Source organism: Sarcophilus harrisii, chromosome 2 (assembly GCF_902635505.1).
Source record: "Sarcophilus harrisii chromosome 2, mSarHar1.11, whole genome shotgun sequence".
NCBI lineage: Eukaryota > Metazoa > Chordata > Mammalia > Dasyuromorphia > Dasyuridae > Sarcophilus > Sarcophilus harrisii.
In genome coordinates this window covers 577,062,506-577,085,911 of record NC_045427.1, presented here as the reverse complement: position 1 = coordinate 577,085,911, position 23,406 = coordinate 577,062,506, and the positions used below count along the sequence as shown (strand labels likewise).

The 23,406-nt window shown below is 33.7% G+C and overlaps 1 protein-coding gene across 9 annotated transcripts; it reads left to right on the top strand.

Annotated features, from left to right (window-relative positions):
• Positions 1-3,436: 3,436 nt before the first annotated feature.
• On the top strand, positions 3,437-23,184 carry TIAL1 (TIA1 cytotoxic granule associated RNA binding protein like 1). Of its 9 annotated transcripts, none has more exons than XM_031955951.1 (13): positions 3,437-3,540; positions 6,158-6,218; positions 10,319-10,415; positions 13,283-13,432; positions 13,674-13,728; positions 13,867-13,954; positions 15,833-15,908; positions 17,188-17,296; positions 17,737-17,832; positions 17,980-18,064; positions 18,389-18,512; positions 18,838-18,977; positions 20,330-23,184. In XM_031955951.1, exons 2-13 carry the CDS (start codon positions 6,178-6,180, stop codon positions 20,445-20,447), a joined length of 1,179 nt encoding a protein of 392 aa, XP_031811811.1. In that variant the 5' UTR covers positions 3,437-3,540; positions 6,158-6,177; the 3' UTR covers positions 20,448-23,184. The 9 variants fall into 9 exon arrangements, with proteins under 9 accessions (XP_031811811.1, XP_031811810.1, XP_031811808.1 ...); XM_031955949.1 differs by having other exon boundaries at positions 3,469-3,540; positions 13,334-13,432; XM_031955950.1 differs by lacking the exon at positions 6,158-6,218 and having other exon boundaries at positions 3,440-3,540; positions 13,334-13,432.
• The last annotated feature ends 222 nt before the right edge of the window (positions 23,185-23,406 follow it).

Below are 23,406 nucleotides of genomic sequence, written 5' to 3'. Positions count from 1 at the left end.
TTTGTGAGGCAGTTGGGATTAAGTGACTTTCCCAGGGTCACAAAACTGGTACATGGCAAATGTCTTGAGGTTGGATGTGGGCTCAAGTCCTCCTAACTGCAGGCCCTGCACTTTATCCATTGTGCCATCTACTTAGCCCTCTCTTATTCTGTTGCTGCAAGAACTGGGGCAGGACAAGATCAGCTCCTGCTTCTACTAACAGAAATGTTTTTATTGGGGGTGGGGGGAGGAGTGGAAGAAATCTATAAAGCTCCATCTTGTGGCCACTTCTAGGATATCTATCAATCAGTAGCTGACATTTATTTAACACTGTACACACTAGTCATACTTCAACTTTACAACAACTTTATGAGTTAAATAGAACAGGTAACATACCCATTTTACAGATAAAGAAAATTTGGCTTAGGTGATTAACGGCTATGAAGTTACCCTGACAGTTGGAAAAAGGTTCTGCTCTCAGGTACCTGTGTTACCTCCAAGTCCTAACCTCTCTGCTACTTAGTGTAAAATGAGGGTGTGGGACTAGAAGAAATTCCAGTTCTAGACTCATGATCTTACTCATACCATGTTGAACTAGATGATTTCTAAGTCTTTTCCAGTTCTAAATCTTACTATTCAATGAAAAGCCATAAGAATGGTTAAACTGGCACTGCTACAAATAAGGGAGAAGCTCCAAACTTTTTTAAGAGTGCAGGAATCTGAAAAGACACTATAGACAGTCTGGCACACACCAGGGGAGAAACCAATCTTCTAAAAGGTGGAGAAATCAATTTAATCATAAACTAGTCAGTACTCTTGGTATTTGTTACCTGCAAGTAAAATCTAAAGTTGTGTGCCCTTTCATAAGTTAGTGACTTAGAGAAGTGGTCTCTTACTACCTACCAAATAAAGTCAAAATGGCTTGTCTTGACAGTGAAGAGCTTCTACACCTGTCATCACCTTATCCTTCTAATCTTACTCAGTTCCTTTTCAACCATACTACGATTTAGCCAAAAAAGGACAACTCATGTTCCTCAAACCTGCCTTGTGTTCTCTTCCTTTCGAGCCTTTTCTCAGGTTATCCCTCACATCTGTAATGCTTTCTTCATTTCCTGCTGACATTCCTACTTATTCTCAAAGTCCAACTGAAATGTCAACTTCTCCAAGAAGTCTTCTTTGATAACACCAGTTGTTCTTGACCTTTCTCTTTAAGACTTCATACAGCACTGTATACTTATTTTTTCATGCCCTTAGCATATATTTTAGTTATTTATTGAAAAAAATATTGATCATCTTCACCTAAATCCTCATCATGACATAAAAACAATTCAGGATTTTCAAAATTTTGGCAGGTCCTACCAAACTAAAAAAAGTTTTGAACACAAGTGCTGAGCTTTATCTGTCTTCCAAAGACATACCTAGCCAAGTTTGGAAAGACTCATCAATAGACTGGCTACAAGTTTGTTTAGCCCTAGCAGCTCTTGAAGACTATCTACTAAATCACTGAAGGGCTGTGAGCCCAGTTGATTGAAAAGATTATCTACATTGAGAAAAATCAAAGATCTTGCTCGACTCCTCCACTGATCTTTAAGTTCCTCAAGGGCAAATATTGCCTTACCTAAATTCTGTACAACTTACAAAGTGCTTAAATTTTGAATCTGACTTTGAATATAAAAGTCATATTTTGGCACACTTAAATACCCAAAGTATTGTTTTAAGTGTGAGAAAATTAATTCTATTCCTATCATTCATCCTCATTGCTTACCAAATAAACTCTTAACCTTGCTTGTAGAGGCAAAATTTTCTACAAGCTATCACTATCTCGCCTGTCGAATTCTTTCACACTTTCAAGGGGGAAAAAAAACATTTATTAAGCACCTACAGTGTGCCTCGAACTGTGCCAAGTGCTTTACAAATAGTACCTCCTTTGATTCTCACCACAACCCCAAGGGGTAAACCCAAGAGGTGCTATCACTACCCTCTTTACAGGGAAGTCTTGCGGCAGACAGATTATGGGGCTTGCCCAGGGTCACAAAGTTAGAAATTTGGCTGCAGATAACTTAGCTGACTTACCTCAAGCTAACCCCTGCATTTGTCTCGAGTAGGTTCTCGTTAGTGCTTTCTTCTAGACATCCCCCAGCCAGGAAAGGCCCTTCCGCTCCCGGCCACCTCCGACCAAGTCCTCTTTCTTCCAGGCCCGGCTCCCCTGCCTCCTCCCCGCCCCCCGCTACCCACCCCCGACCCCACCCCCCTCCGGCCTCGAGCCAGCGCTCTCGTTCCTCGCAGCCTTTTCGGCTTCTCCTTCCCCTCCGCTTGTCTCTGTCTCTCCGGCATCACGCGGGTGCGGGCGCTTCACTCCTCCTCAGTAGAAGGGGAGGTCCAAGAAGGCAAGGTCCGGGTGGCAGGTCTCGGTCCCTCGGCAGAGATACTGGGGGAGGGGGGAACCTTGCAAAGAGTGGGAGCATAAAAAGTGTCTGATGAATTCAACGGGGTCAACGAACAACGCCCTGCCCCTCGACATATTTCCCTTCTTCGATGACCCAGTGATCAGAAGACCGAGCTGCCGCAGCGCGGAAGTCTGGCGACTCAACGGCTTTAGAAACTCCATGGAGATGAGGGGAGGAGAGAGCGGAAACTCCGCCCCAGATACCGCCCATGGGATGCTCCGCCCTTCCGGGCGCTCTGCCAAAGGCGGCTCTCAAGAAGCTTGAAGAAGTGACACACGGCATTCTGGGATCTGTAGTGTACTTTCTGAACAGCTCCGCTCTTACTTTTATTTCCTCGCCTTTCCACGTCGCGTCCTCCAGGGACTACTACTTCCTGTCGGACTCTGGTCCTGACGTGCGACTACCCTACCCAGAAAGCCCTTCTTCACGTCACTCCACGGCGATCGCGTTGGTCAGAGAGTCAGGACTGCAATTCCCAGAAGTCTCCGGGAAGAACGCGTTCCTTTGCTAGTGTCTAGGACCACAATTCCCAGAGATCTCAGCTACCCTGTAGTACCCTTTCCGTCGCTTCCTCCTTGGGCGGGCTGAGTGGACCAGCCGGCGAGTCCAGCGGGAACACTGTATCAGGTGTAACTGAGCACAGAGCTTCTCCAGCCTCCCGATCTTCTCCCTCACCTCAAACACCCTTTTTGCCCCGGCGCGCTGCCCTCGGTATCTTAGGTTAAAGCTGCGAGCGGGAGGGCCGCGCCTGCGCACTGCCTAGTTTCCTGCCTGGCTGGTGGCGGCGGCCATTTTGTCCATCCTCCTTCTCCTCCTCCTCCTCCTCCTCCTCCTCCTCCTCTTCCTCCTCCTCCTCCTCCTGCTCCTCCTGCTTTGAGCGCAGCGTCCGGAGCGGGCTGGGGGGAGAGCGAGAGTCCGAGAACAGGGTTCGGCGCCTTCTCCTCTGTCCCCCGCCAGAGCCCGTCGCCCCCCTCCCCCCTTCCCCACCCCGCCCCCTTCCCTCCCCCGCTCCTGCCCTCTTCCCCTCCCCCCGCCCCCTCCCCCTTGCCCCCCGGTCCCGGGATCTCTCCGTCTCACCCACCGCGATGGAGGACGACGGGCAGCCCCGGACCCTGTGAGTACCCGAGCAGGCAGGGATGCTGGAGGCCGTGCGGCCTGGGTCCCGGGGGCCGGAGGGGCGGGGGGCAAGGCCGGGCCGGGGCGGCGGCCTCTAGCTGAGGCGGACACGTACACACTCTTCCTCCGCCGCCGCCTCCTCCTCCTCCTCCACCTTCCCACTCCCACCGCATCCCGGAGCCTGCTGCCCCTTCCCCTTATCTGCATCCCTGGTCCCAACATCCGAGAGGATGAGGCGGTCCGAGCCCTCACCGCTCCTTGTTTTCCTCTCCACTTCGGGTCTAGGGGTCAGAGGAGTAATAGTCAAAACTGGGGAAGCCGGGGAGGAGGGCTTGGAGGGGGCTTCAGGGCTTGGGTGGGAGGCGGGAGGGGAAGGGTGAGAGGGTCCCGGAGCCGGGTGCACGCGGCTAGTTAGCGGAGCATCTGTCTCCTTCCCTTCCGTCCCCTGCACCCCAAATTCGGAACCTCGTGTGTCAATCTCTGCGCCTTCTCCCTCCGCTCCTCTCCCGCCTCGCCCTCTGGTGGCACCTCCCGACTCGAGGTGTCACCTCGTTTCTGTGCACTTGTCTCCCCAGCAGCATCCTGTCCTTTCTCTGCCATTCCCTTGGAAAGCCGCCTCTTCCAGATGGATAGCCACTTGTTGAACTCTGCTCGCCCTTCTCCGGGCGCTTGTAATCTGTGTCACCCCCAAGTTTTCTGAGAGGGACGAAGAGGACGCCTCTTCGGAGCTTTTAATTTGATGCTCTGGTGTTTTCTTTTGTTTTGCTATTGCTTCTTACGTGTAAACGCCAGCGGGTGAATGACTTCTTTAAAATGACTTACTTTTTTATTGTCTCCTTTCTGAAGTGATGACTCAGCATTTGTATTCCTTTCCCTGTAGTTGGGGCATTCCGTTCTTTCTCCCCTACCTTTTGTGTCGATTTATTCTGAATATTTATGAAGGGGAATATAGTTTTTATCTTTTGTTTTTGTTGGGTATCTTTTATTTTCTTATCTGCTTTGCACTTCTGATTTGAGTTAAATTCCTACTCTCACGTCTGTTTTTCATGATTTGGAGTTTACTTGTCCCCGTTAATAGACCAAATGATCTTGTGGAAAAATTGCTTTCTTTGAAGTGGGGGTAAGATGCTTATACAAGCAAGTTGAACTTTTGGCTTCCTATTGGTTTACCCTAACCAAAAAAGTAAGTGGCCCAGTAATATACTTTAATTTGGAAATTATTTCCCTTTTTACTATTTATTTTCTTGTGAACAGTGTGTTACTTAACTCTTTCCATTACTGTTTCACCATCTTTTCAGGAGTTATTTTCCATCTTAGATTTTTAGAATGAGGGCCCACTTACGCATATAGAATATATAAATAAAAGGCCCCATTTGGTGAAAATTTTGTATTAACATTTTGTGTTGTCTTTCCAATTTGGTCTTCCCTTTTAAGAAAGAGAACTGTAACAATCATAAAATTTGAAGCCAAGTTCTAATGTTTAGTTAGTGAGGTGTACTTTGACTTGATGTATAGGGAAGAACTTGGCTTAACTCCTAGCCAGGATTTCTTTAACAAGGTAGAAGTTACATTGTGTCTAAAATCTGAATTGTTATTATATCATAACAGGTACTGAAGAAAATAACATTTTCTTAAATGATACAGTTGCCAATTACTATTTAGACCAAAAATTGTTTTCCTCTAGAGTGAGAGAGCATTATTACTAGGATTTTCATTGAATCATCCCATATAGTATATTGACAACATCACATTTTTACTTCTACAAGGCTCATCAGACTTTATTTGGCAGACCTAATATGCTAACCTCTTTTATATCACCTATTTCTACTCCTCTCTTCCATATCTTCTCCTCATCTTATGCTCTGACATTCATCTAAACATGGATCTGTTTACAGGTATGTACAAATGTGATATGAGTGTGTGTAAATGTATACATCTGTGTGTATATATGTGTGTGTGTACACACACACACACACACACACACACATAAGTAAATCCTGTAAACTCTATCCATACCTTTGTTCATCACTTCATGTTTGACTGCCCTGTCTCCCTTTTTCTTTGACTCTATTGTAGTAAGCTCTTTTCACATTTCATCCTCCCTCCCTCCTATGTAGTACACCTTATACAATGTCTTTTATGTATTATCTGCTCTGTTTTACGTTTGATTGCATACCTTTAATTGAATCAGTATAGTTAGCAAAAAATCCTGATTGTTCTCATAGAACTATTTACCTTATTTCATATAGGATGCATTTCATTTTTCTATTTAATACTATCATAGAAGTCACTAATAAAAATTAAGATAAAATAAGTCTAGATTTGTATTATATCAAGGAAAAAAAAAAAGAATGGGTTTGATTTTTTTTTTTTCCTTGAAGTACCTTCTGAGGTTTTCCTTAAAAGATATTTTCAGGCACAAGTGATAAGTTTGAAGATATCAAAAGAATTAATGTTAGGTACTGTATCTGGCTATTTGCCATAATTACTTTGATCACGTGATCTATGGAATAAGTTTTCAAGCAGTTAGTATGCTTTTAATCATGTACTCTAACCAAAACTTCTCTGTTATCCTGACATGCCTGTGTGTTACTAGTGAGGTTTTTTCCCTACAGACACACACAAGCTAAGACATATGGTTCTATCTTCAGAAAACAATGTGGTGTTAGCTAATAGGTAGGTTTTTAAATATTAATTACCTACAATATTATTTATTTATTTTGCAGTGCTTAAAGTGGTATAGGATTGCATTTCTGAGAATAGTGTTATATTTGCCATACTCTACATGAAATGCTTATTATCTTTGATGTTTGTTGTTTTCATCTGACATTAATTTTTGTTTAATAAATAGTAGGTAACTTTCCATATAGGATAAAAGGAAACTGCTTTATAACTGGTATGGAAACATTATTGACACCTGCCTCATAAGACTGCATTACCAGGCTAATACTAAATAAATGTAACTTTTTATAGGGAAGAGAGAGAAAGTTTGGTGTATTATATGCCTGTTGAATCTATGTGGAATAAGTTTCATTATGATAGGGGAGGCTCTATTTAATATATTAGCTTATTTTGCCATTTGCCTAAGGTGCCAGATTCTAAATTAAAGATTTTAATTATGGATTTAGAAAAATACTTCATTAATTGATTTAGTGATATAGAAAAATAGGAAGCTTTAATTTGACTCTTCTTCATAACTAGGAATAAATCAAGAGTCTGAAAATCTATATGCAGTGTTATTAATAGGAAAAAGGATCCTTTTTCAGAATCTCATGTTGTCAAAGATTTGGTTATATTATCAAACCAATTCTATTAAATGTATTGTGTATCCTAGTCACTATTTCAAAACCTATAACATAGTATGTGTGACTTGCTGACTGCAGCACTCTCTTTCTCCCAAATAAAATAGTTCTATCTAGTGTATGGAAGCAAGTCTGAAATGAAACTTTTGAGTAATTGACATGTGAAGGATCTACATAAGGATACTCTTTTTATGATCTCTGGTTATTTGGTAAGAACAAAGGAGACGTTTTTTTTTTTTTCTTTTGTTCAGTCTTTTGTCTTTCCATAACCTTTTCATTCAATTGCTAACAACATTGACCACCATCTATTCCCAAAAAATAATGTTTTAAAATAGGTACCATCAACTGTACAGATATAGGTAGTTTGGTAATATAGAGTCTTATTGTTAAACTACTTTGCTTCAGCTTTTGAACTGGATTTTAACACTGATATTAGAGATAAAAAAAATATCTTTTTCAGTTTAATACTTTCAATTTCTACAGTTCCTGCCCTTAGAAGAGAAAATAGTGCTCTAAGGTATGCCCTTCCTTTTTTCTTGCAGTCTGATTGTCAGGTGTACCCTTTTATTGACTTGTTTTGGAATTCCTGTAAATTTTTCATATGTACAATGCATTATTTCCCATCAAATGCAATTACAATTACAATTTTGAATCTTTCCAGTATTTTAGATTCTTTTTTTTTCCAATAAATATTTCACATAACGAGCATAAGAGCTGGGAAAACACACTGACAGCTGTATTTTGTGGCATTGAGAAAAAGGGTAGCTTGCCTTTCCCATTATACAGTATATTTTTTAAGTACAAGTGATTTAAAGAGCTGACTATTACAAATGTCTTAGATTGGTTCTGTAGTATTTTCTAGGAAAAATTTGTGATAATGTAAAATTAGAGAATACAGTACAGATTTATTTTAATAAATAGTAATACAAAAAACACTAATAGCCCATCTTTATCTTTTTTAAAAAACACTTTATAATATGTGACTGATGTGACTTTTTAAAGGGATGCTGTGATAGGTAAAAGAACTGGCAATCAGATTTTATTAAAATTTAGGAGACCATATTGGGACCCTCTTAACATTAAGATGTTAATGTACTAGGAATGATTTTAATGGTGACTTTTTTGAAACTAAAAGTTCGCTACTAACATTTATGTGCAACATAAAGACTAGGGGGTTAATTTTTCCACACAAAATGAGGCCTTTGGGAGTAGAAGGCTGGATGTAAAGCTGAGAAATCTGATATAGAAACCTTTATCAGTTGTCTACATTATAAATTATATTCTGTTCTGAGATAACAGGAACTGATCTGAAAATCATTATTTAATGCTGTCTCATTGTTAAAAATGGACACACTAATTGTCCATTTAGAGAATTCTTTAAAACCTGTTATTGTATATATATATGCTTGTATTTTACAGTACATGTATATTGAGAAATAAAGTCTCCATTTTGGGATTAAGTGCCAAGTGATCTAGAAAAAGCAATGACCTAGAATAATTTTATAGCTTCTTGAAGCTAGTATTAATTACCATATCTTTTCCTAAATATTAAATTAAAAAAGTTTTGTGTAATTTCCTAGAATTTTTAATGCTTTAACATAGTTTTTTTAATACATATCCTTCTGTGTTAATTACAAAATAGTTTCAAGTGAAAGTAATAAAACCTATTTAATTTTAATCATTACAAGAATCTAGTCTTATTTTTTTTAACTTAAAAATTCAATTACTTCATTTGATTAAATAAAGATTTGTTTTATTCAGAGTTCAATTGCAATATAGCCCCCATAACTTTGCACAGAAAAAAACTGTGGTCCCTTAGCTATAGGTGCTCACAGATAAATATTGGTTCCAAGCAAATGGATAGGGATAATTCATAAATCCATTACATTACTTGCTAGAAAAAAGCAATACAACATGTGGTCTTCTATTAGAGCAGTGACTTTGTTGTATTTGAAGACTAGTGAATGGGACATCAAGTAAAGTTTGTTGCTAGTTTTGTTTGAGCAATCAGTTTTGGAAAAAATTTGTATGAAATTTATTATTAGAAACATGTCATTTAAATATTACTGGATTTTTTGTGACCTTTTCTGAACAGTATATCAATAGTTTCTACTGTAGTTTTTAATACAACTAAAAATTGTTATTTATTCTCTTGATCAGATTTTTACATTTATTTTGTCCTATGTCATTTTCTCTTCTTGAGTTCAGTATTTCAAAGAAATTTAGATGGTTTAAAACTATCTAATTATTATGCTTGTAGGACTCATTTTTGTCTAGAAACTTGTTTAATTTCCTAGATATTATATGTTATAGTGATAATGAAACTTACATAGTTTCTTCCAGAAAGCAAAAATAAAGCCTGCTAATATTTTATTTGTATTGTTTTATTTTATATGATTGAAGGATACTGTTTACATTTGAGTTCTTTGTTTTTTAGGAAACAGTAGTCATTTTTACCTTACAGGGTAAATTGAATTACCCTTACAGGGTAAAATGAATTCTAGAAGACTTATAAATTCTGATGATAAAGCAGTTTTAAAAATCCGTAACAGAGGGTATATTAGGTTTCTTTTTATTTCTCTGAATCTCCTAGGATCTTCCCTCTCCCCCAGTTACTTTTCTCTCCCTCCAAGTTACCCACTCCCATTCCCAGAAAAGGTATATATTTGATTTTAGGAATATTAATGTTCAAATTTACTTTCTTCAAAACTAATAATTTTAATACGGATTTTGATGCAAAGTATAGCTAGATAAATAAAAGTGAAGTGGCTATATAAAAATATATAGTAACTTTTAAAAAACTTAATTCATAAAAATTTTAATCTAGTTAAACACAAAATTAAGTTAAAAAAATCTAACATTTCTTTTCCAAATTCAATTTCATTTTTTTTTATTCCCGTAAGTCTCCAGTGACGTTGGACATACTTTTAAAAGACATGTGTATATATGTGTATATGTCTATATATATATTTATATACTTATATTGAAATTCTCCCAAAATGTTGTTTTAGGCATTAAAATAGACCCACCTTATAACTTGTTCCCTTTTTGGCCTATTAACATCTTAATTTATTGGAGGTTGGTATTTATAATTCAGGTAACTATTTGAGTTATTATCTGTGATAAAGATCTTAATTTGGGACTTTTGCCTTCCCCCCCTCAAATATTTTATGAAAATAAAGAGCCTATTCTACAGATGGAAAAGAATTGGAAATAATTTTAGTTACATAAACTATAAGATCACAACTTAAAGTTGCTCTTGGAGTTCCCAAAAACTAGTTCAGTGATAGAAAATATTGGTGGTGCTTATAAAAAAAGCAGATGTACATGTTTTATTCGTAGGATAAATCGCAACATTAAGAAATTGAGAGATTTTATCAAGATACTGATATATCTTAAGTTACCTAAAAGCTTGTCAGTGGCAAATAAGAAGATAATATTTGTGAAAATGTTATTTTTCCCCCTCTTGTGTAGCTATGTAGGTAATCTCTCCAGGGATGTGACAGAAGTCCTTATTCTTCAATTATTCAGTCAAATTGGACCATGTAAAAGCTGTAAAATGATAACAGAGGTAAGATCTTCCCAATAAAACGTGACATCAACTACCATAGCATTTAATTTTAAAAATGCAATGATGTGTGTGTTGATGAATCAGGATTTAAGCTCTTGAAATAAGGACTTTGTCAGAAGGAGTTTGAAGTTTTGTTGCATTGGTTGTATTATTTAGATCTTTTTGTTAAAATGAGTTCAAATAGGTTTCATTTAAAATCACCCTCCATACTCTATAATTGTTTTTACAAAATGCTGAATATAAAAGGGTATTCTTGATACTGTATCTGCTTATGATGAAAACTTGAGTGAAATTATTTGAAAGTAAAAATGTTAAGTGAAAATTTGAAGCTAAAAAGTCCTAGTGTATGCAGTCTCATGAAATTGTATCTAATGAAAGTTTAGTAAACTAATTAATAATGACCATCTTGGTAGGGCTACACTTTTAAAATTTAAATCTTATCATAGGTTTGAAAGTAATTACCAGGAAAATATCTGAACAAAGTCTGTAGACAGTATTTCCTTCCTTCTTTCTTTGTTAATATTCTTTTAAGATTAACCTGCATTCTCTTATATATTCATTTGGATGTATATAGGTTAAGTTGTATAATTCTAAATTTCCTTTTGTCTTCCAAATTTGGAATTTCCATCATCTAACAATAATGGATGATATCACTAACAAGTGTAAGGGAAACAATTCACTATTGTTGTTTCAAGTATTACTTAGTGATGCCTTTTAAAGTTGTAGAGCTGTAGAAGTAGAAGAATCCAAAGATCCTTGAACAACTAGTAATTTATTTCACTTTTGAAGTAGTTTTATTTTAAAGCTTGAAAAATCTTATTTTTCTGTTAAAATCTTGTTATTTTTGAGAAGGTACCATACATTGCAAAATGAATTTGAACCAATTTTTCTTGTTGGGTATAATTTATCTTTAAAAAAAAAAATTTAGCATAATACAGTAAAAATTATTTAAAATGTTAGCTCCTTAGAATCCTTCCTTATAGAACCTGGCACACTTTAGACTCTAAATAAACATGAAATTAGCGAGGTATTTGCAAATAGCCTAATGTTTATAATTTCAAAAGCCTAGAGCAATTTTTTTCTTTTTTTAGCTAATAAGTGATGGAAACTAATTTTTTTTTCCAAAACTTTTCAGAAATGGACTAACTATATATTTTTTACAGTTAATAATCTGATAGATAATTCTGGTATTTCATAGTAGTAGGAAATGAAAAGAAGAAGTATGCTAGCAGATTTTGGAAAGAGTGGGAGGAGTATATAGTGCCCATAGAATTTTAGCTTTTTATGTCAATTAGCTTTCTTTTTTTTATAAATATTATTAATATTTGTTAATTATCTCATTTGAATTTGATTTGAGATTTAAATTCTTTTCTCTCAGTTTCTACAAGTGAGAATAATGTTGACACTATTCCAACAATAGGATTTTGTGTGACAGGCTAGGGAATTGAGTCCCATTTTTACATGACTTTACTGAAATTTTTACAAGCACAAGAAAACAGTTGTGGTCAAAAATCTTATGATGTTTTGGTCCTTCCCCTTCATCTAGAAATATATATAAGCACTAATTCAGCGACTTAGATAATGATTAGGGGGAGTTTTGAATCATGTTTATTATATATATGTTTACAATTATAAATTAACTTAGAATCTAATTTTACAAAATAGTTTTGTAACAGTTTTTTAAATTTACAATGTGTAACGGTAGGCATTTCCTAAAATGTTGTTTATTTGCATTTTCAGAAAATTTGATTGCTGAGATCAAATTCAAAATTGATAGATAGACCTCAACTTCTTTTGGGGAGGATTTATGAAACACTAGATTTGTGGAATTCTAGGAAGGCTCAATCTTAGAAAAATTGTTTCAGTAGGTCTTCTATGTTGTTTCTTTTTCTTTATAATTTCCTCTTACAAAAAAAAAGAAAAATCATGTAATCTAGTTTACCAGTACTATAGGAAATTTCCTATAGTGCTGATCAGAAATGTAAAAAAGAGAAAGAGACTTGGCTTTATGCTTTTATTATCCTGTATTTTTTTTCTTCTATTCACAAAACTCCAGAAGATGCAAGGGTGTAATGCATAAGTATAACTCATCCATTTCAAATATACGTAGGGGAGAGAAGCACCAGCAATTAGTGATCCTCACCCTTCTATTCTAATTTTCAGGTTCTTTTTGGTCTAACTTTTGGAGTTGGAAGAACTCTTAGAGATCATCTAGTCCAACCCCCTGATTTTACAGATGAGGAAACTGAGAGAAGTAGGGAAGCGAAATGACTTGCTCAAAGACTCCCTGAAAATTAGTGGTGGACCTGGGACTAGAATTGGAGTCTCTCTGACTCCACCTTTTTCCAGTATTCAACACTGCCTTACTACATCTGATGATATATGCAGCATCATTTCAGATTTGGTGTGCCTAATTTTATGTTTTGAAAATTATTGGTAAAGTAGAAGATATTAGAAATAGTTCATTTATAGAAGTTGAATTTTATATATTTCTCGTTAGTTACTTTGTGGTTAATTACCTGTTAATCATTGGTCCAATATTTTTAAGTAACACCAATGATAAATGTTCAAGCACTTTGGTATGTACAATAATTTTAATAAAGAACACTATTTTTATGTTATTAGCAACAAAATTATAAGAAATAATTTTTGATATAAAATTAAATTATTTGAAAGTTACAAAATTGTATAGAGTCATGCTGTTATAAACCTCTTCAGTGTTCTTTATGAATACCATACTATTTTCCTTATTACTATGTTTAAGCTATAAGGTTTATCTTTTAAAATGTTAGGCTTCATTAGCTATTTGCAGTCTTACTTAAAATTCCTAGCTATCAGTAATGTTTTTTCCTGGATTTTCTTCTCAGCAACCCGATAGCAGAAGGGTCAACTCTTCTGTTGGATTTTCTGTTTTGCAGCATACAAGCAATGACCCATATTGCTTTGTGGAATTTTATGAACACAGAGATGCAGCTGCTGCATTAGCGGCTATGAATGGGAGAAAAATTTTGGGAAAGGTAAGTTTGAAGAATATTTTGTACATTTTAAAAGTAATCCTACACACATTTCTTTGCATGCTAACTACTTTTGGTTTGTGTTCATTTTTGGTGACTGTTCAAACCTAGAGAGCTCCTAAATCATAATTTGTTTTTGTTTTATTCAGTCTGATATTTCATTAAAAAAATCCTTCCATATTAAAAGTATTTTAGTGACCACAGTGAAGTGACTAATTGTATTAAATGCAATCTTTATTTTTAGGAGGTCAAAGTAAACTGGGCAACAACACCAAGTAGCCAGAAAAAAGATACCTCTAGTAAGTATATTGCAGCTCTTATTGTATACCTCAGGGATCAATATTGGTAACATTTTTATAAATCCCAAAATTTCTCCAAACCTGAGATCTACTAATTAAGTTCATGAGTATTTTTATCATAAAATGCTTCGATTCCAGATCACTTCCATGTATTTGTTGGAGATTTGAGTCCAGAAATAACAACAGAAGATATCAAATCAGCATTTGCTCCTTTTGGTAAAATATCGTAAGTATTATTATCAATACCTCTCACTCAGTAGTGCCAGGAAAGTTGTTTTTAGATCGATTTATTTCAGAATTAAGGTTTTTCTTTTCCTAGTTAGCATTGTTTTATGTTATATTATTTTAACTGCAAATAATGATAGTTTAATGTTCTTGAGACTTGTTTTCAACTAATTCTTTGCATAATGTGTTTATAAATGAAATTGTTTTCTACGTCGATTTTAAAGAAATATATTTGGTATATAAGTAAATGCTAATTTAAGGTCCAAGATTTTGTAAGTGTTTTGAAAATATGTTAGATAAAGAACAAAAGGAACTGTGATTTAGATTGTGTTATGAATGCTTTGGGGGAGGGGGAAGGTAATAGTAAAGTAAAATTTTAGAATGTTTTATATTATGAATTTATGAATTTGGAGAGATTATTCTTGCTTAAATGTAAAATATGTTGTCTTTTTATTATTTTAATCACTAATAATTTTGTTAGTATTAAAATGTCTGAGTCAAAGGTATTGTGAAGTATGAATAAATATTCTTGTTGGTAATGCATGATTATGTCAGAAATGGGAAAATGCCATTTGATCTTTCTAACGCATGTTGTAGAGCAAAGTTCACAATATACTCTGATCAAATGTATTGGAAAATTAAAATTTTTGCAAGTGTTAAAAGTATACTTTGTCTTGCTGTTTAAAAGCAGGATATTTTGTAGATTTATTTTCAAAAGATTTAAATTAACGAACATTTAATACTGCTTTACAGGAATATAATTCAGCTAAGAACAACAATGTTCATTTCTCTACAGTTTTTGTTGTTCTGTATATTTAATTTTAATGGATCGAAATATTTAATTGTTAATCTTCTATTTTTGGTGTTTGCTTTGCTTTTAAATCTCTTAAGTGTGGTAAGTAATACTATTTTTAAAAATCAGTATAAAAAGAATAATACAGGTTGCTGTTTCTCAATCTTTATTTATACCTGAGACCTGCAGTTTTTCTAAAGTCCAAGTCACAATTAAAAGTAATAGCATTCTGGTTATTTTGCAGAATTGCTCATAAGAATGGACAGGATCTTGAAGGCTAACTGCAAGGAACTGTGCACACTGGAACTCAGTTGTAGATTTTTTTTCTCATTTTCTATTTATTCTATTTATACATTATTTATATATACATATTTTAGTATTTACATTTTAACATTCTATATTCAGTGCAGTTCTATATTTCCAATCATTTTAACTTACTCACTAAAAATTTCTGTGTAAATTTGTTGTTTTCGTACTGGTGTGCTTAGCATTGTTGTTAGTTTTTTATTCTCCTTTCTTAAATTTCTGAAAATGTCAATTTTTCAAAATTTACAGCTGCCCAAACTCCAAAATGATGGTAGAGAATTGACCAAGAAAAATAAAGAAATCTGTTAACAGGCCATGTATGCCTTTTTAATTCCTATTTTTTTCCTCTTTTTCAATTTTTTAATATTTCATATATTTTGTATCACTAGGCAGAAGACATTTAACTATTTAGAGATTGCATGGTAAAGTAGTTAGCATTGTTAAAGTAATTTATAGAACAGTAAACCTTAGAGGACTGTAGTTAGTAGAATATTAGAAAAGGAAACTATTGTTCCCTTTAATCTTCAAATTTGAGCATTTAGTTTTAGAAAGAACAGGCTGTGTTTGATAGGTTGCATGTTTATTACATGTTTTTGTCCTACTGCTTTTTTCTAACAGGTAAAGAAGCAATAGGGAAAGTTCAGGAATGGCCATAGTTAATTAGGGTTAACTGGAAATTTATATAAAAATATGCTCACAATTCAGTGTGTGTGGTTCCTTTTAGTTTTTATTTTGAAAATAATTATTATTTCCCTCATTTAGTTGTGCTTCTTTTCACAGGGATGCACGGGTAGTTAAAGATATGGCAACTGGAAAATCAAAAGGCTATGGTTTTGTATCATTTTATAACAAACTGGTAAGTAACATCTAACTGCTTTTGTTCATTTCTGGTAGAAATTTCTATTAGCTTAAATATTTATTGTGTGTGGTAGGGTATTTTTTGTTTGTTTTTAGTATACTAGCCTCATTCTTTTCCCATGAACTTGATTATAAGAATGTGATATTTGTTGGTAAATATAAGGGAAAAAATGTTTTTTAATGTTAGTTTGGTAAAATAGGTACTTTGTATGCTAGTTTTAGAAGAGAAATTTGGCTACAACAACATCCATTGAAATAATAAGTACACTTGAGTGGTATTAATGGTACCCTGACATTAGGATAATAAGAAATTTATCTTTTTCATGTTTTCTTGAATAATGTTGCTATCTCTGCTTTATAAGTAACACTTCTTTATTCTTTCCACTTCCCATCTAATATCTCTTTTTGCAACTGGGATTTTAAAGTTATACTAGAATATTTGAATGAAAAATTAAAAGATTGTGTGGTCTTTTTATTTCAAAAATATTCAAACAACCTGATGTCTAGACATTTATATTAACTGTAAAGTGTAAATTGAGACACATCAACCAAAAGCTAACATTGGTTTTTTAGAAACATATATTTTTTTAATTGTTAAAACTTTTGCTTTAGGAAATTATAATCTTTGCATTTCATTAGAATCTTTGTACTGAAATAGAGGCAAAAGTTGGATTCCATTATGGTTGATTTTGACTAAATAAACTCTGTGACTAATGACAAATTCTTTTAAGCATTTTAATTATGTTGCATAAGTTACTAAATGTCATAATGCATTGATTGTTACAATATAGTTCTATGTTAAGATGGTATCATTACATCTTGAAATCAAAGTTACATTAAAAGCCTATTTTTAAATATGCAGTTTTATTCACAGAAACATCCAACTTTAAGTTTATGATAGGGAAAAGTTTATTTTAATGGTTCTGGAGTAACACGTTAAAAAATTTCTTGGATCAGGGTTTGTTTTGTTTTTGTTTTTACTTTAAGAATAAACTATTCCTTGATTACCAGTTCAGTGATTTGAAATTGGTAAGTAAAAATTTTTTTGAATCACTTGAGTTGAAATTAACCTTGATGTTACTGTTTACCAGATTGTAACTATGACTTGTTTAGGATACTCTGTGAATTAAAACTTACTGATATGATTTCTTAAATCCTGACAACTCCAAAATTTCAGTTCCTCCTAATAAGCCATATTTATTGGTAATTATCTTTCTAGTAATTGTTTTAATTTTCTCAGCATTTTTATTATTATTTTCTTCTTTTTGGATTTATAGGATGCAGAAAATGCAATTGTACATATGGGAGGTCAGTGGCTGGGAGGTCGTCAAATCCGGACCAATTGGGCAACGCGTAAACCACCAGCTCCTAAAAGTACACAAGAAAGTAAGACAATTACTGTTATTAAGACTTAGAGAGTATGAGGATTTAATTGGGGTCTGTTTTTTGGCTTCAGCATAGCATCATGTCTTAGCATTCTCAGTAATAACAATCAACTATAATAATTTTATCCTCAGAATTCTAGGTTTTATCCTAAATTTACTATCTCCAGAGAATAATGGGGTTTGTTTTGAGCATGTATTCTTAAAAATAATGTAAAATTAATTAGATGAGAATTAATAGGTGAGGCGATATAATTATATAGAGGAAGAATCATACCTTCCACTCTTTTCTATTTTTGTAGAATTATTGTGTTCATTTTTGCCCACTGATATAACAATTCAAAATAGTGCTCTATCTAAATAAGTTGTATTTCTCAAAAGCTGAATTTTATAGTACTTTTCAACTAACATAACCTAAACTTCCATTCTTCTTTCTGTAAAAAGACAACACTAAACAGTTGAGATTTGAAGATGTGGTAAATCAGTCAAGTCCAAAAAATTGTACTGTTTACTGTGGAGGAATTGCTTCTGGGTTAACAGGTAGGATTTATTTCCTTCTCTTATTTTAGTGGATATTTCTGTACCATTGACATCATTTCATGGTGTGACACCATTTCATGGTACAAATCTGCTTTAAATGTTATGGGGGTTTTTGTCTTTTTGTTTGGTTTGGTTTGGTTCTTATAGATCAGCTCATGAGACAGACATTTTCACCGTTTGGACAAATTATGGAAATAAGAGTTTTTCCTGAAAAGGGTTATTCCTTTGTCAGGTAAGGTTGCCATATATAGCCATTTTTGTTGCTTTAAGAAAATGTTGATTCATTCCTTTGAATTGGTTTTGGTTGGCACCATATCAACATGCCATATGCTAGTATTCTTTTGCATTGCAAATCTTTTCATAGGCTCATAGGATTTACCTTTTAGAAGTAAGGAACTGTATCTGTAAGCTATCATTTTGCATGCATGCTTCATTGTGCAAAGTTAAAAAAAAAAAAAAAAACATACATATCCAAATTGAAATCTACAATAAACAAAACCTTGCAACTGTGTGCCCTAAAATAAAAGTTTTAACATATTGGTTTTTCATCTCTTAGATTTTCAACACATGAAAGTGCTGCCCATGCCATTGTTTCAGTAAATGGTACGACAATTGAAGGACACGTAGTTAAGTGTTATTGGGGTAAAGAATCTCCTGATATGACTAAAAACTTCCAACAGGTAATTGGGTTCATGTTCAAAACAGTTTCACACTGTTTCATTTAAGAGTTAAAATATGTCCCAGAGAGAGTTTTATAACTTTATGATGAAAAACCTAAAGAATTGTAATACTTTTAAATGTCTTTAAATGCTATTAGAAGAGAATAAACTTGAAGTTGTCTTAGTGCCTCTACACAGATGTTACCTTTAAAAATTTGCATAACAGCAATGCCTTAATAATGAAAGTCTTCACTCATTATGTTCTTTCTCTTATTGTCTTTCTTCTCACAAAATCCTGAATGAGACTTGTTTCTTATTTTTCATCTAAGATATTTATTTTTCCTAGGTTGACTATAGTCAGTGGGGCCAGTGGAGTCAGGTATATGGAAATCCACAACAATATGGACAATATATGGCAAATGGATGGCAAGTGCCATCCTATGGAATGTACGGGCAAGCATGGAATCAGCAAGGATTTGGAGTCGAGTAAGTTATTGCTTCATATTTTTTTAGTATTCTCCATGGAATCTATACTGACTTTTCTGAGTTGCTGGTTGATTAAGTAAGAAGTAAAAATGAATACATTAGAACCTTTTATAGGAATGTATTTTAAACAGAGAATTTTTTTTATCCTTATTGCTCTAGAGTGTTTTCTTCTAATCCATAAGTGGTGAATGATTTGGCATATTGCTTTTTCCCTTGTTATACTTAATACATTTAAAAATAGTGCCAAATAAAAGTTATTCATAGAGATTTTATATTATAATACACTGTTTAGTCAGGGTCAGTAAAAAAGAGTCACCAATGTCTTTACATTGTGGTGGTCTTCACACTATATTCCAGCTGCTTCTGAATTCTCAAGGATTACAGTTTAGTCATATAAGAAAGGATCTTTTGGAAGTTTTTGTTAGCTTTGAGTCTATTAGCCGTGGTTAGAATAATGTTGTATGTAGTTAGCTTGGTGTATATTCTCTTAAATTCAAGTGGTTTCACTTGTATAATGATATAATCTATAAGCCATAAGGTAGCACAATGCCTTTATTTTATTGGATATTTTTGCATGTTAATTTCTCAAATTTTTGTAGTTCTAAAATGAGATTTTACTTTGTAATGGAATAAATAGGAAAATTTATCTGATACCAAATAGAATATATGACACTTATGGTTTTCTTTTGTTCCCATGGGTTAGTTCCTGATATTACCTTGGGCTTTTTTCGTATCACAGAATCTCAGAATTTGAAGGAATCACTGGTTCCAAATTGCATTTGGATGGGAATATCTTCCCCATTTCTCTCGCCTTAAAGCCAATAAGGGTCTGTTTTGCCTTTTTTTTGTTTGTTTTTAAACCTCTAGGGCAGGAGGCCATTATCTCCTGAGACCTTGACACAGCCTGTTCTACCTTTGGGCACTGAGTTGCTAGGATGTTTTTGAGTCTCAGACAACCTAAGCCTTCCTTTTAAAATTTCCTGTAGACTTTACAGTGTGTATACAATACCCTGAGATTCTATAATAAAAGATACTCAAAGTAGTAAATGTACTATGATATGTAACTTTTAGTGTATATGAAATTTTACCATTTAAACCATTTTTTGTTTGTAAATTACTGGGGCATGCAATCCAAAGATGATAATCTTTTCCCTCTTTAAGTCTGTGCCATTTTTAATCTATTTTGAATGTGATTGTAAACTTACATAGAACAAGCTTATTTTTATTAGCATCTCCTTTAGAGTTTTACAATAAACATGCAGCTCTACAGAAATTTTTTGTTACCAACGAACTTTTAGATTTTTTATCTTCACTATAAATGAATTCTAAATGAAACATTTCTTTCTTTAAAGCCAATCTCCATCTGCAGCCTGGATGGGTGGATTTGGTGCTCAGCCTGCCCAAGGACAAGCTGCTCCTGTAATACCTAACCAAGCTGGATATGGCATGGCGAGTTACCAAACACAGTGAGCTGGGACTCTTTAAACAAAAGGGTAATTCATGATAGGCTTCAGTTTCCAGTGACACTCTGAAGACAGGAACGTAGACATCGGGAAATGGAAATATTTATTTTTAAAATGGAAATGTTTGGAACCTTTAGCACAGCTTTGCTTTGGTGAAGGACACACATGTCTTCTAGTTCTGCCTTTTTCAGTTTTTGTTCATGATGGATATGAACATGATTTTTCTTTGTGTACAAAAACAAAAATAAAGTCAATAAAGACAATTCTGACTACAAATTTTGATATAATAGCAACAGAGAAGTGGGTTATGAATTTTGCTTCTTATATTACCATTCCATTTTTTTCTGTTCTGTCTTCACTGTTTTGTATCACAGTTCTAAAAGGAAAAATTGGGGATCTGGAAATACAGTGAATCACTTATAAGTTCTACAAGAATCTTGAATCTTTTTTTCTTAATGGTGGATCAAATATTATTTCAGTCAAGATAATTGTAATTCAGAAAAAAAAAAATACATACCCTGAAAAGTAATTTAAGAGCATTTAATTATTTTCTGAATGCCCAAAGAAACTGAAGTTTGACATAGAAAATGTTGCAGTCTAAAAGAACAGTCTGATTTATTTGAACATATACTTGTGGTCCATATTCAGGCACATATCAGAAGTATTTTTCTTATCAAAATTATAATATATTGCATCTAATTTTGGAAGCAAATTTTTAGAAAATATGTTTATATATTAAAGTCAGGCAGTCATACTTGGGCTTTTGCATAAAGATTGAAAACTATACATTGTAAATATTTAATAACTACAATGTTTTAAAAGCATGTTCAAATAGAACTAGCAATCTGTTGGAAGTAATACTTAATATATTCTACTGCTTAAATGTGGTAGATTGACAAGAATGTGCAACAGTGTTATTTCCAAAGTTGGTTATTATGTAAAGTTATGTAAATTACTATTCAGAAAGAGCCTTAATTTTAATTTTATAAAATTTTAATGCATTCCTGCATTTAAATATACCATTAAATTTTTATTTTGCTTTATTTTATTTGGTATGTAAATACCTTGGTTCAGAGCCTTGTAAATGTATTTTAGGGTTACTATAAGTTGTATAGTGAGTGTTTTGAAAATTTTGGGAGTGTTTTTTAAGCCTGAAAATATTTTGCCCAAGAATTTTTTAAATAAGATTGTTAAAAACATCCTATTTTAGACTACTCGATGTGCCATTTGGAAAATGGAGCTACAGTATGCTGAGCTATAACTTTCTTATTTTTAAAGTTTATGTCTTAATGAGTGGTTTGCATGTGATAGACCTGTATAGAGGCTGGACTGTTTGTGTATTGTGTATAAATGGATAAATCATGAAGATGTTTTAGATTGATGATTATTTCTGAATCATTTTCTAGATAAATTGACTAAAACTGCCTCAAATTTATAGCTGAACAGGAATGTATACTAGGCAATTCTGTCTATATTAGATATGACAGCTAGGGGGTGCAAATGTTTCAGAATACACTTGAGACAAACCCCCAAACTAGAACATAACACTTAACAGACAAGTAAGTTACAACTTGCACTTACAAATTGCTATTTTTTAAAATTAATATTTCAGAGTATATAAGATGTAGTTTAATATAGGAATTTTATAAGTAAAAGTTTCTGTAATGTATTTTTTTCCTTTTTCTTTACTTACATATTTGATTCAATCTAGTCTGTTTCTCCTTACAAATTCACAGGACCTCAACTTTTGTCAAGTTGTGACTCTTGTGTCCAAATCGATAAATTAATAAAATTCTTTCATTTCAGTTAGAAATGGAGGAGTTAGAAAAGAGCTGTATTAGTTAGCAGCTATGCTTTTCTGTTATAAAACTTACCCAGTTAAGGTAAATATCCTAAGGGATAGTATTTTTTTAAAAAAAAAAAGTTTTATATTTTAAATGGAGAATGTCCAAGTAAGAATCATTTGTTTCTGTAGTTAGGAGTTTAAACAATACTGAGTTTTAAGAAGTGTACTTTTTATTATATAAATGAAAAAACAAAGGCTTGTTAAATCACTAGTTTTTAATACTTTTTTCTTTCAAATAATTACTTCTGAGTTTAGGTGTCCAAATAAATTTAAAGTGACAATTTACATATTTAATCATGTTAGTTATTGCCATCAGTATGCATTGATACAATGTTCTAGAATTTTAATAAAATCATTTAGCATACAGCTTCATTACTATAAATAGATACGTGACTGAAGTGTCCTTGGCCTTAACCTATAAGGATAAAGAGCAAGATTTCATGATCAACTAATGAAAATGATTTAAGCAGTTTTTGTTTTATGAAGTTTTTCCAAATGATATAACATTTGCCTCTTTTTCTTTATCCCTTTAAATTAAGTTTTCAAGCTAATACAGGTTTAAATGTTTAATGGTTCAGCATATAAGTTTTTACTTTCTTCATCTTAATTTAAGCTAAGGATTGTTTTTATAGTGCTCATAAAAGCATCAATGAAGATTGCCTTTGGCACACAAAAAAGCTTTGGTTCAAACTTCTGTGGAGTCTTATTATAGTGATATGTTTTTACTCTGCCATTCTCTTTGCTCTGTAATTTATTTACTAGTATTCCCTACAACACCACTACTTTATTTCTATAACTGTTGGCAGTTAGTGGCTAAATGACTGGCCTATTTATGCCAAAACTGTAAATCACAGTTCAAAAAAGTCTTTAAATAAAGACTAGACTGTATGACAAGTGACTTATTCTGTATTGTCATTTGTTATTCTTCTTATTTCTACCCTCAAATCCAAACATTTGTTACTCTTAATATATTGTCAGGATATATGTAGGATTTATGTGTAGATAAACCATATTTTTTTTATGAAACAAAACTAAAGTGTCAGTAAAGTAAAATTTAATCTTTGTGTGAAATGGGTTTTGTATTCCCTTGAAATGACTTGTTTCAGTGTAAAAAACAAAT

Excerpts from the sequence above, each read along its gene's own strand:
- TIAL1 (XM_031955947.1), top strand. The coding sequence starts at position 12,652 with ATGAGGAAACTGAGAGAAGTAGGGAAGCGAAATGACTTGCTCAAAGAC. Across the intron at positions 12,820-13,282 it reads GCAGCATCATTTCAGATTTG|CAACCCGATAGCAGAAGGGT; the intron begins GTGTGCCTAATT and ends TTTTCTTCTCAG. Across the intron at positions 15,909-17,187 it reads TATCATTTTATAACAAACTG|GATGCAGAAAATGCAATTGT; the intron begins GTAAGTAACATC and ends TTGGATTTATAG.